We start from the raw sequence: 19,662 nt of genomic DNA on the forward strand, positions 1-19,662 counted from the left end.
TGACTGAAATAAATGAAAACTATACTTACCTCCTCAATAAACCATAAGTATAAATCTTTCCTTCAGAAAAATCTCTTAGTATAAACAAACTCCCTTGATTAAGGACAATGATTCTTTTCAAAACTTTTTTGATTTTATTGTAAAACCTATAAAAAATGACTCATAACATTCCCCCAGGGTTTCCAACTGTTACCAAATTGCCACATTTAACACTCTCTCTCTGTGTATACTCACACACATTATTTTTTTAACCACTGAGAGTAAGTTGTAGCCATCATTCTCCTTTAACACTTTAGTGTGCATTCCTTAAGAATAAGTACATTGTTCACTTATATGACCATGATAAAATTACCAAAATCAGAAAATTGAATATTGATATATTATCTAATTTATAGACCTTATTCAAAGTTCTCCAGTTGACAAGAATATGTACCTTGTATTCCTGTTTTATAAATATAATCTTTACAAAATAAAAAAATTTCTCCAGTTGTCCCAAAAAACATTGTCTCTTTTTAACTTCTTTTGCCTAGAAAACTAAAGTGCACAAATATATTTTTATAAATAATGATTTAAAGGTTCTCCTAAAGAAAAGCACTACTATTAATTGCTGCATGAAGATAAAGCTTCCTCTCTAGGGTCATAATCAAAAGTATCTTTTCTTATAACTTAGCACGCAATAAAAATGCAGTTTTTCTGCTTGCCAAAAGTAAGGGAACAAAAGCTCTCTCTTCTTGATTAAAAGGAACAATAAGTTAATTTACAGAAATTTGGACAAGTCTCTTGAACTCCTGGAAATCACCTAGTAAGAAATCACAGTATAAAAATACAAAATTCTTATCAGTTTATCATGTCTTCAGGTTAGCAAGTGAGAAGCAATACATAATTAATAATTCATATTCTAAAAGTACTTAAGAGTTAAGAAGCACGTTAGCAACAAAACAATTTTATCCCGAAAATTACTTAAATTGGATATAAAATATTGGATCTTAAAATAAGGGTTATTCTTAGTTGTCAGTCTGCCATATTATGTAAGTTTGAATACTACAGGATGTCTGCGTGAATTAAAAAAACAATTCACAATATATCTGTACTCACATTAGATCTAAAACAGCATGACTTTTAATAGGAAAAAAGGCATAAAAAATGATTGAATAGTTAAACTCTTTTGTTTAAAAAATGTTCATTTATCTATCCATCCATACGTCTATCTTTATAAGAATATACATATAGAAAGTATTAACATGAAGTTATTTCTGGCTGATGAAATTATGAAATTTTATTTTTTTGTTTACTTAAATTTTCTAATTTTCATAATAACCATTCATAACATCTAAACTTAAAAGATTTTTGAAAATGTAGGGCTTTACAATGAAATCAAAAAACTACTATCAAAAGGAAAAAGTAAGAAAATTTTTATAAGTAATAAAAGGGATAAAGATAGAAATGTACTTCACTATACAAGAAATAAATGTAATTTTAGAAGGCTGATTCATGATCTGCAATGGACAAGTGTAAAAGAACACAGATAATTTACCAACTATTACGGCGTCAAAAATAACAGGATTATAGAATTTTAGAGTTGGAAAAGATCTCAACAGTCACTAAGTGTAGTGTGCCCTATCTCCCTTCCTTCGGATGCCTAATGTTGGACCAGATAAAAACCACTTATCTCTGCTATGCTGATTCTACTAAAAGCATTTGGCTACAATGAGTCCCTTTTCACTCTGAATTCTCTTTCTGAGTCTATGGTGTTAAGTACAGTAATCGAATGGCAATCTCTTTTGACTTTTTAGGTTTCAGAGTCACTATATAACACCGGCAATAACCAATGGATTGCTGAACTTTGAGACAGCCTCCTGCATGGTTACTACCAACCAGTATTATCACCTACTTTATGAGTTTTTAATTAGGGGATGAAAGTATGATGGAAGTGAGTCAGGACCTTATTCATATTCAAATACTGCATTTCAAAAATCTAGAACAATAACGATGGCAAAATAAACCATTATTTTATGTCACTAAGGGAGAAAAAATTGAGGTCAGTTTAACTATGATATAATACTACTTCTTTTTCTCAGAATTTTTAATTTTTATATATCCAGAAAGTTCTTTTAAATGTATATAGACATCAGTTTTTCTCTTACACCATCATTATGCATATATATATATTAAAAAAAAAAAAACTGAAATAAACTGGTTCAAGTATTCCTAAAATGTCTTCATATTCGGAGCCCAACTCTGCATCATGTTTTGACTCAATATCTACAACGTCTGAGAGTTCCCTCACACAGTTATCATCTTTACCACACAGAGCACTGGAGATACAGCATTTATCAAAAGTACTTGGCTACTGTCTCCAGAAATTTCATCTAAGGCATTGAAACCCATTTTGCAAACTGAACTCATAATTTTGTTTCTTTCTTCAATCATGATGCATGTGACTAGAAGATAATCAGCTTTGGTTCAAAGACATTAAGACGTTTCTGACAAACTGATGTGTCACACCCTAACAACAGTCCTTTGCAACAAGTGAATCAGCCATGTTGCTATTAGTTTGAAATTTCTTCCATCTATTCCAAGGGATCTGGCCACTTGTCCTGCCTTCAGTTGATCATGTAATAAATGTTCATTAACAAAATGTAGCGTGTCTTCAGATACTTGTGGATATCTTTCCTTCTTATAAGTCACTTGACTGTTTTGCAAGAAAATTGAAATTGCAGCCATCCATCCAATGATAAATACTACCCTTGCTAACATCAAACTTAAGTCCTCTGCACTTCCTGTGACTTTTTTCATACATAATAATTTGTCGAAGATATTTTAAAAGACAAACTAATGTAATGTTAACAATTCATGTAACTCAACTAAAATGATGAAAGTCTGGAGAACCCTGATGCCCAGGCACTGACAAGTACATCATGACTATGACGTGGCTGGTAGGAACTGTAAGACAACATTGATTATAAGACACATCACAATTTCAGGCAATAAAATGTAAAACATAAAATGTAATATTGAATCAAAAAGTCATTCATCTAATAAAGGTCTTATAGTAAACTCTTGGCAGATTTTTTTTTTAAATGAGTAATAAACTCAATTCTTAAAGATTTGATGAATCATAACAGGAATAAAAAAGATAGTTAAATAGTTATAATACAAGATAGGATTTAATTAAGATAAACTGCTATTGAATTCAGATACGCTGCTATAGAAATTCACAAAGGAAGCTGAAATTACTTCCTGCTTACTCAGAATAAGAGAAAACAGAGACCAGAGAAAGGGCTGAAAAAAAGGAGCCAAACAAGAGCAAATTTAAGGCAAGATTAAGACTGATGAAGCAATGTTTTAGAGGAGGTGGAAGAATTCGTTTATTTTAAAAAAATGTCTTTAATTATTGACAGGAAAGAAGAGTCTTTAGAAATGTCTTAAGAAATATGTCTTCTCTTCAATTAACAGGAAAGAAGAGGTCAGAAATTACAAGAAACTGTAAGATGGAAAGAAAGATCTGGAAACAGGTTGGATTAGCTGGCCTCAGGGAACTGGGACACAAAGTGTCCACTGAAAGTGAGGGAACAAACACAGGCAACGGGTTTGGAATAGTGCCATGGGAGACGTAACAGGGAGTAAATTAGAAACTGCACCTCGGTAGTAAATACCCAGCTGAGGCCAAAATTAAATGGATTTTGGACAGAATTGATCAGCCCAGACTCACGACTTTCTCTAGCAAAGTTCAGAACAGAAGTAGGAAAAAAAAGATAACTTGTGGGATTGATTCTATGATATTAGATTGAGAATTAGAATGAAGTAATTAAGGGCTGCAAAAATTTCTGAAACGTCTAGCCATAGAGTCACAAGTTCTGCAGCATTATTGAAGAAAATTTGATTTGGTTTTTATAAAAATAGACTAACAAACATATATTCACCAGACTCTCACATCTATTACCTCATTTCATCTTCCCAAAAGATCTGAAATATGAGATATTTTTATAGATATGGAAACAGACTTCAAAAGACTGAATCCCAAATCACCCAGCGGATCCTGACCCAAAGCCCTTCAACTATAAGTCTACTACTTTTCCTACTACACCATAGCTGCTTTCCGCTATATACTTGCTCCTTGATAGTATACTCTTAAGTCAGTTGCCAAATGGTCTGTCCTGGTATCAAATCGAATACTAGTTAAGGCTCACTTCATTCCCACTCTCCCTTTAGCCTAGTTTCTAGGTCTTCTATAAGGAAGAGACTCTGCCTTTTAAACTTAAAAATCTTAGACTGACCTACAATAGCCATGATATGGAAGCAACCTAAATGCCCATCAACAGATGATTGGATAAAGAAATTATGGTTCATATATACAATGGAATATTACTCAGCTATTAAAAAAAAAATGAAATCCTACCATTTGCAACAACAAGGTTACTATGCTGAATGAAATAAGTCAGACAGAGAAAGATATATATCATATGATTTAACTTACATGCAGAATCTAAAGAACAAAAAGAACTAATCAAAAACAGATTTACAAATACAGTGGACAATTTGGTGACAGACAGAGGGAAAGGAGGTTGGGAGGCTGGGAGAATGGGGTGATGGGTTAAAGAAGTACGAAATAGGAGTTGATAGTTGGTCATGGGGATAGGGAGCATGGCAGAGGGAATGCAGTTAGCATTAATTTGATGGCTAGGGGGAGGGCTAGGGGAGGAAGGAAGAAATTGGGGAGATCGTTTTATGAACTATATAGCTGTCTAACCAATGTAGTGTATACTTGAAACTAATTTAAATAAATAAATTTAAAAAAAAACTGACAAAATGACAGGAAAATGAAAAGATAGGTATAAAAAAGAACCCAGATAAAATAAAAATTTTAAAGATTAATAACATTTAATATTTACAATGTGTCTCATACTTATTCATACTTGAGATATGAGTAGCAGACACTGTCCACTTTCTCAAGGCCAGCCAGGCAAATCCTTGTATGTAGTCTCTAAAGCTAAGCTTCCCAAGTATACAAACAAACTCGGTAACTTTTCCCCTTGTTAAAATTGCAGTTAGAAACATCCCAAATGCCCATCAACTAGTAAATGAATAAATAAAACATATATCCATACAATGGAATATGATTCCACAATAAAAAGGAATATATTACTGAAACATGACACAACAGGGATGAACCTTGAAAACATTATGCTAAGAAAAAAAAGCCAGTTACGAAAGACCACATATTATAAAATTCCACTTATACGAAATGTCTAGAATAGGCAAATGTAGAGACAGAAAGTAGAGTAGTGGTTGCCAGGGGCAAAATGAGGAGTGACTGCTAATAAGTATGATGTTTCTTTTTGGGGTGAAGAAAAATGTTCTAAAATTGCGGTGATGCTTGTACAATTCTGTGAACACATTAAAAACCATTGAATTGTACACTAAATGACTGAATTGTATGGAATGTAAATTATATATCAAGAAAGCTGTTAAAAAATGGCAATTAAGAGGTAGTTCTACTGGTCATGGGTGGATATGTGTGTTTGCGTACAAACACACACACATGGAAAACTAATTAAAATGTGAAATAAAATCTAAGAGCTTACTTTTTTTTAACTTGATGGTTTTATAATCCTCTCAGTTGAGTGATGCCAATAAGTGTCTGAGGCCAAGACCCCTGACATACTTATCGTCATCAGAGAAACATACTGGCTGCCATGTGTTTCCCCTTTCACTTTCTTCCATTCCCACTCCAACTTCATAAAAATGTCCCATTTTACCCCAGCATTCTGAAACATTCGGGAATCCTGTGACTATGTTTAAAAAGTAACTCTTACTCCCCTGGACTCTGGTGTTCCTCCATTTTTATGTTGTATTCCTATGAGACTTGTGTTTAAAAATAAATACTACCCACTGCACTTGCAAGTATGGCTTTATCTAGAGTAACTGTGCAGCAGTACCACACTCTTGGAGAGAACTCAGGCTACCATGTGCTTTTGTCTTACCCAACATGAGATACAATGTTTTGACCCTGAAAACATTAGGAGTGACTTGCTCAGACTTTCCTAATACTTGATTCTAAGTACTTTGAAACTAGAGCCCTAGAAAAGCAGAGGGTCTTTGAGTATATTCCTTCTTCTTAATTAATGATTCAGATTAGACACAATCTATCATTCTAGGTAATTTAACAATTTTAAAATATTGAACAAGTAGCAAAGATTACATGGGGAGAGCTTTACTATAGCTTTAGGTATATAAGTAGAACAATGGGAAGAATATAGATATCCAACAGAAATTAAAAGAGTTTGGTCAATTATCAAACAGAAACACAAGAAAACACTGCACACACACACACAAACACACACAGAGACCAGTTATAAAACGAGGTAGAAACATGGGAAGTATTTGTGATACACAGTGAATTGCCAGAAAAAAAATAGTATACATAATAATGATTTAAAACTATGTCCTCCTTTAAAAATACATCATCTTTTTAAAAAATCATTTGGAAAATGATTCACCTCCAAACCTCTCCTTTTTAAAATTTCCCCATTGATTCTACTTGCTCAATTAAATTTCTCTTTTTTGTTTTAGCCTCCTATGCACTGTCTTTCTGGTCACTACTATTTTCTAGTACAGTTGTCTTTACCTCCTTCACTCATTGCTTTGATGAAAATTTCATTGCCTATCATACTCTTTTTTCCAACTCCAGGAAAAATATCTACCTAAAGGCTACAGAGTAGAAACAAAGCCATGTTGTGATTGCTGCACATACTCTCCCACTTCGTGCCTTGTTATCACTGTGAAAGTTACAAAGCAGCAAAAGGAGACTGAAATGGAAGATAACTAAGGAACTGAACCATGCCTCAAAGTTATTTTCTATTTATTTGTGCCTATATACCTAGGTGTGCACAGGAAATAGAAATTTAAAACACTCCACTACTATGAGTTTCTTACCTATTGCACGAATCTGATTCTGGTGAAGAAAGAGTTTCTTGAATATCAGTACAACTAGAAGAGTCATCGGGTTTATCAGCCTCCAGTTTCCTCGGAGAGCCCACCTTTGACTGAGGGAAGTAGTTTCTTACCAAGGACATATCTGAGAATTTCATTTTATTATCTTCCTGTCCTAAAAGGGGGAAAAAAAATGAGGAACAGAAAAAAAAAAAAGAAACATTTAAGAGTACCTTAAAATATACAACCTCTGTCTATTTCAACAACACTTAATATTACTATTTGTACTTAGTAAAATGGAAGTTTATGTAATATTGATTCCAAAACTCTGCTGACAGAGAATCAGAATCAATACTACAATGACATCAACTAATTATATTGTATATCCAGATTAATTAATTTAAAAACAAAATTTCCTTTAAAACCAGGAGCGGGGAGAACCTTGTAATTCTAATGAGGATTTTATTTACAGTATTACTAAAGAATTCTGCATATTCACAGATCAGAGAACACTGATAAATATAAGCATAACAAAAAAGGATTAAAGATTCCATTAATAAAAGAACCACAATATTTGTCACTCACTACTACAGCAGAGAATCTACCTAGACATTTTTCTAAATCTGTTACACAGAATCTAACACTCACAATGGAAAAGGAAAGCCAATCAGACATAACCAACATTTCTGCTTGATCCAATAAACAGTCACATTTCTATGTGTCCCTTGTCATACTGTAGCCTCAATGTGAGGTCTCTTATTGCAGATAGAGAGATAAAGGCCCAGGAAAGCTGGAGAGATGCAGACACAAAGAATGAGACATGCAGGGATGACCAAATATCTGCAGATATGAGTGCTGAAAATAATATCATCCATGAAAGATTCTTCAGTGCCCCAGACTCTCCTCATGATCTGTTTTAAGGACTCGGCTAGGATTTCAATTGTGCTGTCTTTTAGATTTGGAAACGGAATAAATACTATACTTAACATGCAAGCCATGAGTGCTAATAGTATAGAGCTCCCTTTCATGAGTTTCCTCATAAAGAAGCAGAGCTTTCACACATCATCCAGTGTGTTTATAGAGGCAAGTGACCTTTAACAAAGGACACTAAAAAGAATTGTCAAAGTTTTATTATAAAGAGAAAATTTACAGAAAAAGACATGCAACACAACAGATGAAGGTTTTACTTGAGAGAACACACATCTTGTTCACCTATACTGAGCAAGTTTATTCTAAAGAGCAAAAATTACACAGTACATATATTTGTATGATGCCATACAAAGCCCAGCTTTTCAGCCAGTCTGTGCCAGTCTGTTTGTCTTCCTCTTTCTCACACTGTCCACCTCTCCCATACATGTACATTCATGTACAGCAATTTATCAGCAGCATTCATCAGTGAACCCCAGAGAGAACAATATTTATGTGCATATACACACATAATACATAACCCCTGAGTACAAGCAAGCGATCATTTTCAAGTGAGATTCGACCAATGAACAAAAATGTTCTCCTAATCTGAGCTATTAAGCCAGATTTTCTCAGCAGCTAAATTTTCTAACAATATCCTTTAATAACTGTATGAACAAATCCAAGTTGTTCACAAAGACCATGAGGTATATATACTCAAATAGAAGCCTCCTAAATGATACCAGGAGAATTTATAACAAAAAGAATACAATAGCACCTAAAAGAATAAAATACTTAGGAATAAATCTAACGAAGGTGATAAAAGACTTGTATGCTGAAAAATGCAAAACTTGTTGAAAGAAATTAAAGAAGACACACATATATGAAAGACATCCTATGTTCATGATTGGAAGACTTAATATTGTTAAGACATAAAATCTAATGAAAACAATCTATAGATTCAAAGCAACCCTAAAAGCACTTTTTGCGGAAAAAGAAAAATCCATCCTCAAATTCACATGAAATCACCTGAAACAAATATAAATTAATACTGAATGTCAGCTCTAATGGAAAAATAAAAATTTTAAAAATATATTCACGTGGTACCTTAAGGGAGCTTAATAGCCAAAACAATGCTGAAAAGAAAGAATAAAGTTGAAGAACTCCCACTTCCTGACTTCAAAATTTATTACAAAGCTACAATTAAAACAGTACTGGCATAAGGACAGACATATAGACCATCAGAATAGAACAGAAGAGTACAGAAATAAACCCTCATATATACAATTAATTGATTTTCTACAGGGATGTCAAGAGAATTCAGTGGGAGAAAGCACAATCTTTTAAACAAATAGTTAAAAAGATAATTCAGAAGACTGAATTATCTACATACAAAAAATGAAGCTGGACTCTTACCTTGCATCATATATATAAAATAACCTGAAATGGACTAGAGACCTAAATGTAAGAGCTAAAACTATAAAACACTTAGAAAAAAGCAAAGAAAAAACTTCATGATACTGATTTGACAACTTCATTTATCTAATACCAAAAGCACAGTCGATAAAAGAAAAAATTGATAAATTGGATTTCGCCAAAATTAAGCACCTATGTGCATCACAAGACACTATCAAGAAAGCAAAAAAAACTACCCAGAAATGTTTACAAATATTTGCAAGTCATATATATATATATATAGAGAGAGAGAGAGAGAGTAGAGAGAGAGAGAGAGAGAGAGAGAGAGAGATGACATTACTATCCAGAACATATAAAGAACTCCTAAAATTAAAGAACAAAAAACTCAAACAACCCAACTGAAAAAATGGATAAAGGACTTTAACAGACAATTTTTCAAAGAAGACAAAAGACTAGTAAACATATGAAAAAGTACTCAACATTACTAGGCGCTCGGAAAATGCACATCAAAACCAATGAGATACCAGTTTATACCTACCACAATGGCTAAAGTAAAAAAACAAGCGTTAAAAATACAAAAAAAGCAAGGATATAGAGAATATGGAATTCTCAAACATTGCTGGTGGGACTGTAAAATGGTACAGCCACTGTAGAAAATAGCTTGGTGGTTTTTCAAAAGGTAAACAGAATTACCTAATGAGCCAGAAATTCCACTCCTAGGTATATATACAAAAGAACAGAAAACAAAGACTTGAACGGATATTTGAAAACCAATGTTTACAGAAGCACTATTCACAATAGCCCAAAGGTGAAAATAATCCATTACAGATGAACGAATGGATAAACAAAATGCGGTATATACATACAATGGAATATTATTTGGCCATAAATAGCAATAAATTTTGATACGCACTACAAATTGAGGACCTTGAAAATAACATGCTTAATGAAATAAGTGAACACAGAGGACAAATATATGATTCCACCTATATGAGAATAAGCATATTCACAGACAGCTACAGAAAGGAGAATAGAGATTACTTGGGGCTGCGGGTGAGAGGAAAAGAGGGTTATTTAATTGATACAGAGTTTTCACTAGAAATGATGAAAAAGTTTTGGGTGGTGATGGTTACACAACATTAAACAACCTTGTGAATGTATTTAATGCCACTGAACTGTACACTTACGAAAAGTTAAAATAATATGGTATATTTTACCATAGTTAAGAAAAGAAATAATACAGGATTTCCTTGAGCGCTTTCCTCCACTATGATTCTGTTTTGTTACTGGCCCAAAGCCCTGGCAATAGAAATATAATCTTAACTTTTAAAATGGGTCAAAATTAAGGAATGTGCTATGTATTGGCATACCAAGTATATTAGCTTTAGATTTTTATAGCAGAATATTCCATCCAAAATAAATACCTATAAGAAAAACAATTTATTCTCTTTGTAGGATAGCTAAAGATCTACAACAATAAATCCTACACCTAGAAAACAACTTCGAGCTTAAACAACTAAGAAACTTCTGATTTATCATTAACTGAAAGGAAGGCAAGTTTTATAAACTGTCTGCAGGACATTCTCCCAATCCTTTTTCCCATTTCAAATACCTAATAAGTCCAAAGTAAATGCCTTTGTTTAATTTTCTTTATATATTAAAAAAAGAGAAATTCAATATTGTTTGTTTTTAATTAAAGTCTCTTACCCACGCATACGGATAATAGTTTTTCTGTAGATTCATCTTTTTTTGTTACTTTTTTTTTTGACATTCCAACAGTTTTCTTGTATCCTTTTTTGGCCTGATCCACTAGAAGCTGAAATTCATTGTGATGTTTTTTACCTGAAATTCAGAAGATCTTCTCAGTAAAGCAAGGGCTACAGAAGTTATATATGTACAATGGACAAACAGTATGCAAGCTTGCTCAGGAATAGCACCCTTGGGAATCACTTGCAATAAGTTTAAAAACTGGTAAGTACAAGAATACAAGGGGCTGGAAGATTGTGGAAGCCTTTCCTTTTTATCATCTCCCTTCTTCAGATACAAACATGGAAACATGACATTCTTAATTTGCTACTGCAGGATTCTTCCCAAAACCCATACTCTAGAAAGGCTTTTGATAGAGCATCAAAAATATTGCTTTCTTAAATACATCCAAAAGATACAAAAGAGTACTAAGATGAAGAATATTAATTAAATATATAAAAGCAGATGCCTCTAGGAAAGTTGGGTTATAAAAACAAAGGATATCTGTTTCAATCCCCCTTTTTCCTTCATATTTCTCGCCTGTTTCCTATCAGAAACCCTTTAATAATTGAAGATCTTACCTCTACCACCAATCTACCTCATCTGAGGATGCTATAATCACATCAATCTGAATTTACTACTACTTTCACACCTCTGAAAATAATTTGTGCCTGACCTCTAGGTCACCATTAGTAATGTATATTAATTTACTCCGTAAAGAGTAGCTAGTCATTGTTAGAGCATGACTTGAGGACATCTATGTGTGACTCTGAACCATACAGTTCAAATAGCTGAGGTTGCACTTTACTGAAGCCATGATTCAAAATGATGTTACAAACCCTGTAGAAAAATATATTTGAGAAAGAAATTATACTGCACATGGTTAAAACAAAGTTTTGAGACTGTTTTCAAATAGTGCTTCAAGTGAAAACTATGCATTTTCTAGGGTGACTTTTTCAGGATCCCAGCCATTCCACTGCCTTTGAGCTATGCTACTGCTCTAACTGATGGCAATAGAAACTATTTCTTGTTTAGATAAGCTAAATCCTGGTTGGTGAACTTCAATTAACTTCGCTCCCCCACTGTGGAAGAAGCCAATTTTGCCTCCATTTGCACATTCATTTCAATATTCCTGATCAAGAAATGTGACAGTTCTCTGGACATTAGGGAGACTTCCGCAAATTTCAAAATATTCATGTGTGTGGTATGTGTATGAAAACTCAGTGAAACTAATATGTTGGGTTATAAAAAAAATGTCTGGTAAATTTTAAATAATAGACTAGTTAAAATTTCAGCAGAAGAAATATAAGCTGGCCATAAAGATTACTGGAAAAAGTCAGTTCTTTAGAAACAGTTGAGATCCTGTCTAAGATACAAGCTAGGTGATTTCTTTCAAGTTTGATTTAACTCCATGAATTTTAGAATAAGTACTTTGTACTTCTTAAGCTCCCCAGAATCAATGAGCTAACACAGTTTCTATTGGGTAAGGGTAACATAGCACTATGGAATCTCCGTAATTTAGTTAGACCTGGTCTAGGTCGCTTTCCTAGTGAAGCCACTCCATTGTGTACCTATGGAGTGTGGATTTAAGAATTACACAAGAAACTTGCTAAAGTAATCTCATTAATAGTTAAGGAGGTTTAATGACTATATCTTCTGAAGTAATAAAATCCCAGTTTTAAGAGATTTTCTTTATTAAATCTAATTATTCCTACACCTGGGCTAGAAACGAAAAAGTAAATGGCGGCCACTGCTCTGACTTTGGCCCAAGAAGTCCAATAACCTCTGTTCAAAATAAAGAACAATTACATAAGAATTATAAATGTCAAATCACTGGACTATACATCTGAAACTAATATAACATTGAATGTCAAATATACTTTACTAAAAAAAAGGAAAAAAGAACAATGCCAAGAGATTTTGACTAATAAACCTCTTCCCACTCATCTCTTTACCTCATTTTAGGAGTTCTGCCATTTAGCAAGGAGTACTTTAGATTTTAAAATCTCAGTTCTATTGGTTAGATGCCCTGAATTTACCTCTTAAAAGTTTTAAGTGGCTCAGATAGTTGTGGGAGCTGATGAATAAGCTCACATTCAACCAACTCATATTCTTCAAGATTTTTAATCTTTGAATCATACCATCCTTTCTACCACTCTAAAGTAAAATATCATAAATTTTCTAGTACCAAGGTAAACCCTTCACTCTCTGACTACTTTAACTACTCTTTTTTAGCCAGCTTTACAGCCAGAGAATCTGTGGGTCTACCCATGAACACACAGGGTACATAAGACCAAAACCAGACTCTCCCAGGAATGGTACAGACTCAACCCCCTCTACAGTGATGACACTGATACTTTTTCATTCACCACTGTGAACAAACTTGACAGCTTCCAAATACTTAACTTTTCTGATGAGATCACTGGTGATATTAAGGAATGCTATTTTTTAGTATTATAATATATAAATGAAATATGCAAACACTTGGAACTCAATGAATCAATATTTTCCAAATAACCAACAAATAATGTTAAGGTTCATTCAAAGTACATGACAGACCAGTGAATTTTAATGTAATAAAGTACAAAAACTTTATTAATATGATCTCAAGTTCCATTGTAACTAACCTTTCTAAAATAAGATATATTACAGTGTACTTTCAAAGAATATGCACAAGTATCTAAAAGATCTATTGAAACACTTTTCAATTATCTATCTCACAGGCTAGGTATTTTTCAATACTTTAAGCAAAACAACACATGGCAAAAATTTAAAAGCAGAAGCTGATATGAGAATCAAGATGTCTTATTAAACAAGACATTAAAGAGATCTGCAAAACAAAAGAATGCCGCTCCTCACAATTTTTTTTTTAAATCAGTCTTATTGAGAAATATATCTATCATGTCAGTAATACAGCGGAGTAACTTTCCATCAGGCTAAGATTTCACCTCTTGCTGGGCAATTCACAGTCTTCATTAAGAAGATTTATCAAAAGCATCTGATACCTGAACTCCACAGGTAACTCAACAAATTCATTTGAGTCAACATCTATATCAAATACACTTTCTACAGAAAGTTTAAAGTGATTTTTTTCCTTCACTGTTTCTTTCCTTCACTTAAAGAGGAACTCATGAATATAAGTCCATCCAAAAGACTACTTTTTAAAAAAAAAAAGATATATCATCACAAAACTACTAAAGTAGCCCATTCATAAAATTAACCTTTTTTAAAGTACTATTTATTATCCCTCAAAAAAGAGGTTCCCAACATACAAGTTGTTCACTCAGATTAAAAGCATGGTACAGTGCAAAGAGCTTAGAATTAAGCATCTGGTAAACTTAGGTTTAATTTCTAGCTCTGCTTTTTACTAGCTATATGGGCAATTTATCTAACGTTTCTGAGTCTCGGTTTCTTTCTCTATGAAATAGGATAATACTTGCTTCATAATGTTGTTGAGAGGATTACAAAAATAACATCTATGGAACTCCTGGTACAGAATATACATTCAACAATGTGACTTTCTGTCTTCCTGTCTTTCCTTTTAAAAAGTGACAAAACGTAAATGAGTAGAACAAAAGTCTTCACAAGTCAGAAGAGATAGCCTGAAGCATGGCTGATACCTTAGCCTGGAGATAGAACTATGCTCATAAGATTCTTCTCAAAAGTAAAGTAAAACAGAATACTGAGAGATGTACAAAAACATTTGCTTCCTCTTAGCCTATTTTTTATAGGCTTGATAGACACTGATAAAAACTATGGTGACCCTCTCGTCTTCCATCTGCTCATTTACTTGGTCAAAAATGTACTGAGACCTAACTATGGTCAAGACCCTAGAGATAAAACAGTGAGCATGAGAAAAACATTTCCTTCATTGTATAGCTCTGTTTGGTAAAGGAAGAAGATATCTTTAAATACTCTTATGGGTTGAATGGTCTCCCAAATTTCATATGTTGAAGTACTAACCCCCCATATCTCAGAATGTGATCTTATTTGGAGACAATATTTTATAGAGATGAAATAAAAGTTAAAACGAAGTTGTTAGTGTGAGCCCTAATCTAATATGACTAGTGCATTAATAAAAGGGACGCATACATCTATAGAGGGAAGATAATGTGAAAAGTCAAAGAGAGAAGCCAAGGAGAGAGGCCTGGAACAAGTATAAACCAATTCTGCTAACAGCTTGAATTTTTTAACTTCCAGCCTCCAGAATTGTGAGACAATAAATTTCTGTTGTTTAAGCCTCCCAGTTTGTGGTACTTTGTTATAGAAGCCCTAGCAAACTAAAACACATAAATAGAAATCAATTAGAAATAATTAGAAATTAGTGCACAATTAATAACTACTGTGGCCATCCTATCAAAAAGTTAAACTTTCTTATACCCTTCCTTGTTTTATTTTCTTTACCATTTAGCACTTTCTAAAATACTAGTAGAATATAAACTCCAAGAGACTGGGCTTTATAGTCTGTCCTGTTCATTCTTGTATTCCCAACATCTAGAAAGTGATTGGTACATATTAGTTTAGTACTCAAAAAAATTTGTACTGAATGAACGAATGGAACGCCGCTATGAAAAAGCCCAAGATGATGTGTTAGGTAGTTAGATACGAGCAATAGGAGAACAAAGGAACAATGGCCAAGCCCAGATACCACCCAAAGATCTCCCCAAAACACCCATTTTATAGTTATAAATCATCCCTGCATCCTGAGGAACAAAAGACTAAAAAAGGCCATAAAATAGCTGGTTTTATTCAGCCACAAATGCTTGTACAGTGAGGACAATTCTTACATTTTCACCATAGCCTCATTATATACCTTTATTAGAATATCATGCCTATGCTGGGAAGTTTATAAATCTAATAATAACAGAAAGAATTCTGGGTAACCGCATGTGCAGTAGGCAGAAAGTTATATAACACCCAAATGTCAATCAAAAGGACTTCAATTAGCTTCACCTCAGTAACTACCCATCATGAACCTAATATAATACAAATCTCTCCATTTCCACAGGGTTATAGCTCTCTTCCCTGTAACCCGCCTCTTCCCTCCATACCTTTTACTTCTGCGTGGTTACAGCCCTTTCTGGCATGATCTGTTTCTCTCTTGAAACGTACTTTAATAAGTCTTACTTTTTCTAAATCTCGCTGATCTGTAATTCTTTACTGCGACGGCAAAAAGAACCAAGGACACCCCAATGCTGGATTTAAGACTGCCCCAATGGTAACACAAGTACATATAAAAGGGAAACCTTAACTTGTCTGGGAGATCATAGAGAATTTCCTATGGAAACTGAAATGAAACTGATTAAGAATTGGGAAAGTAGACAGGGCCACAGAGTAAATAGAGACGACAATTCCAGACAAAGAGAAAAGAGGGCAAACAAAGGCCCTACAGCAGCAAACTTGATAAAGGAAGCAAAAGATAATCAGAGAGGTCAGAACATGAAGAGTAAGGGAAAGAGATGAGGCTAGAAATAGGTTAACTCCAGGTATAGAAAATATAGATTTTATGTACTGACAAGCGACTGGAAAGTTTTTGGTAATAGCAGGAAAGCAATAAAGCATGAATAGTATGATCAAAAGACTCACCAATTCTAGAAGACAGTCTGAGTATTAATGAATCAAGAAGGTCAACAGTAGATAGAGGATGACTAGCTGGGAAGCAATTGTGACTAGAATAGTGATAGAGATATAATAAAAATACACGAAATCAAGAGATATTTAGAAGATAGAGATTGAGAGAACATAATAAACTGAACATGGGTAGGTCAGGAAAGGAAAAAATGTTATCTATGAAGGCTATAGAACTAGAATGTCAAGAGAGTTGATGACAACGATGTTGGAAAGTAGCAGACAGTGAAAAATTACCTTTGAAATATAGACGAAAAAACCTTTCTAAACTAAATTGGACATTCAGTCAAATAATCAAAGCTAGTATTTCCAGTTATGTATTGGTCTCAAAAAAAAATTCCTCCATATATCCTTTTCTTCAGAGAGTCTCCTGAAAAATATATTCTACCAAAACAAAGAAAGAGAAAGGGCAGAGTTATATGCTGAAATAAGTGAACTGACAGGAGAGAGGCGTGCCTAATACCCAGAAGATTGGTGAAAGGAAATCCCAGGATATCAGCCATGGAGGAGGCTCAAAGAGCAACCGGAGTGGAACAGAATTGGACAATAACAACAGAGGCTGGGGGCTGCTTCAGGCAAGATGTTCCTGAGAAAATAATAAGTTGATAAAAATCAATGTGTTTAAATGTATTAGAAAGTGATTTACATTTCTGGTGGAAAGTTAAGAGATATATCAATGCTAGATAGACAAGAAATGAAGCAAATAAAAGAAAATTATTATTATAGAAAAAACAATATTTTTCTGAGAGGAATTATAACTGTGGGAGAGGAAAAAATAATTTTCCCTCCAACTTTCTTAGCTCTTTGTCGGGGCTCCTATAACAAAAGACAGATTAAAAACAAAAAAAAACAAAACAAAAAAAATAAGTATATTAACATGTATACCTTATGTGTACATGGAAGATATCCACGGAAAAATGAGTAATTCTCAAAGGTGGCTTAAACATTTGCTTAAATACTCCCTTCAGGTAGACCAAAAAAAAAAAAGGTGGCATGGAGGCCAGGTATGGGGCGGTGAGTAGGAAAACCAGAGAAAACAAGAGTAAGGTTTGTTATGCAGATTTAAGTCAGTGTCTTCTCCATTGATAGGAAGACTAATTTATCTCTACCGATAGAAGGAAGGAGAGCAACCTTTATAAATTTATGTCCTACTATTAGGCAAAGGGGAAGGCAGAGAGCTTTTTTTTACAGCTGCTTCTTCTCAATTGCCTTCAGCTGAAAGTAATTAATACTTATGCCACAGTGTCACATTTCGGGGGTGGCATATTCTGCTACTCTTCATAACCGTAATATGTATGTTGCCTGGTTTAAACTCTAAATCATGTATCTAACTAAATATTAACTTATAAAAAATTATGACTACTCAGATGAGAGGGAGACAAGACAGGAGTCAGGAATGTATAAAAGCGCTAAATCTTCATTTTTCACACTAGGATGTCAATCAATAGTTAACATGAAAAACTGAAACACTTCAAGAAATAGCAGAAAGGACACTCTTTTCATAAAAAGAAAGGCAATTAACAAAATATTGAAACAAAGCCAAAAGACCTGGCAGTTGTTACCTCCACGGAATGGGAATGCAGACAGGCTAGAGGCAGAGGAGGCAGAATTTTTTTTTTTATAATAAGCTTTGTAGAAATATGTGATTTTTTAAATTACATGCATGGAAAACATTAATAAAAATATTTAAAAGAAGAGATATCAAAAGTATCTTTGAAGGCAACACTAAATCAAAACGTATGACTAAACTACAATGCGCTTGAGCTTTAGGAAGTACCTGAAAAGTTTTTTGTGTTTTTTTTTTTTTAAGTATATACTGAGATGTTAGAGCTAATTATTTAACATGACTTATTTAGTAAAGTTAAGGGTTTTTTAAAATATATTTAAATGATGGGCAATAGATATTTGTATACTTTCTTGCCTGTATCTAATCCACTTTTATCTGAGTGTGTCATCATGGTTAAATACCATCCTTTTAGTGATTTAAAGTACTTTTTCTCCATACGAATTTTCTGGATTCCTTACTGCTACAGGCCTCAGTTTTGCCAATTCAGGGATCATCTGATATTTCTTATTCCCGTCTCGAAAAATATCACTTTGGCTTTCCAAAAGTTGATTAAAAGGAATCACACCATACTCATCTTTCTAGCAACAGAATTGTGATTTTTGATGTTCAGTCTATGGGCCGTGTAATACTCCATTTCCTACTTTAGCAAGGTACAGGCCATTGCACCTACACCTAATCCCTATGTGTTTCATCCTTCTTTCCCAAATAGATTACTGCTGAGTCTGCCCCTTCGAAGCTTAAGAACTGAAAAATGAAAACAAAATTCTCTTAGCACAACTAAAACACATCATGAATGGGATATTCATTCAACCAACATTTATTAACTATCAACTGTTTAAAGTTAAATTTAAACTAAAAACAAACCAAACAATGAAATAACAGCCACCTAACTGACAAAACAGAAATGTGCTAGCCCTGGGAAAGATATATACAAAAGCCATTTAAGGAAAAAGAAGTGATCAAGTTGAGAAGTTGGTAATGAAACTATTTTGGGCATAAATTTGCAAGTTATAAAAGTGCTAAAATTCTTTACAGAAATATTGTAATTGAGAGGACTGACCACAGGATCCAAAGCAAGAAATGTTTCCACCTTAATCTCATTTTCTTCTTAGAGATGCTTTGAGAGCAACTAATTAATATTTGCAATGTGCTTAGTGATAAGCTCAAAGCAAAATGTTGGTTACAAATCAAAAAGTAGGCACATAAGGTCACCGTCTGAGTAAACACAACTAAATTTAAGTCTCTTTAGTAATATAACAAGAAAAGTTTGTAACAAACAATAATATAAAAAATTTATTTTAAAAATTTACTTATGATGAATATTGCAACCCAAATTCTTTGCAAATAAAGAAAACATCGCACAACTTACGATATTTACTGTGAATTTCATCTATTTCCTTTTCTGTTTGGTCCTTCGTAAAAACCATGACCTAAAACAATCCAAAAATTCTTAATTAAAAATTTAA

General features: G+C 33.4%; 1 protein-coding gene across 6 annotated transcripts in view; it reads right to left on the reverse strand.

Annotated features, from left to right (window-relative positions):
- The window catches only part of RAD18 (RAD18 E3 ubiquitin protein ligase), an 84,812-nt gene that overhangs the window by 25,641 nt on the left and 39,509 nt on the right, over positions 1 to 19,662 (reverse strand). For 5 of the 6 annotated variants that reach the window (XM_016134857.2, XM_016134856.2, XM_036218987.1 and 2 more), the window contains 3 exons: positions 19,566 to 19,626; positions 10,963 to 11,097; positions 6,937 to 7,108 (listed from right to left, as the gene is read on the reverse strand). In XM_016134857.2, coding sequence (XP_015990343.1) covers positions 6,937 to 7,108; positions 10,963 to 11,097; positions 19,566 to 19,626 — 368 coding nt within the window. The remainder of the gene's footprint in view (positions 1 to 6,936; positions 7,109 to 10,962; positions 11,098 to 19,565; positions 19,627 to 19,662) is intronic. The other variant, XM_016134858.2, reaches the window with a different exon arrangement.

The sequence above is a fragment of the Rousettus aegyptiacus genome, unplaced genomic scaffold, assembly GCF_014176215.1.
Source record: "Rousettus aegyptiacus isolate mRouAeg1 unplaced genomic scaffold, mRouAeg1.p scaffold_m13_p_4, whole genome shotgun sequence".
Classification (NCBI taxonomy): Eukaryota; Metazoa; Chordata; class Mammalia; order Chiroptera; family Pteropodidae; genus Rousettus; species Rousettus aegyptiacus.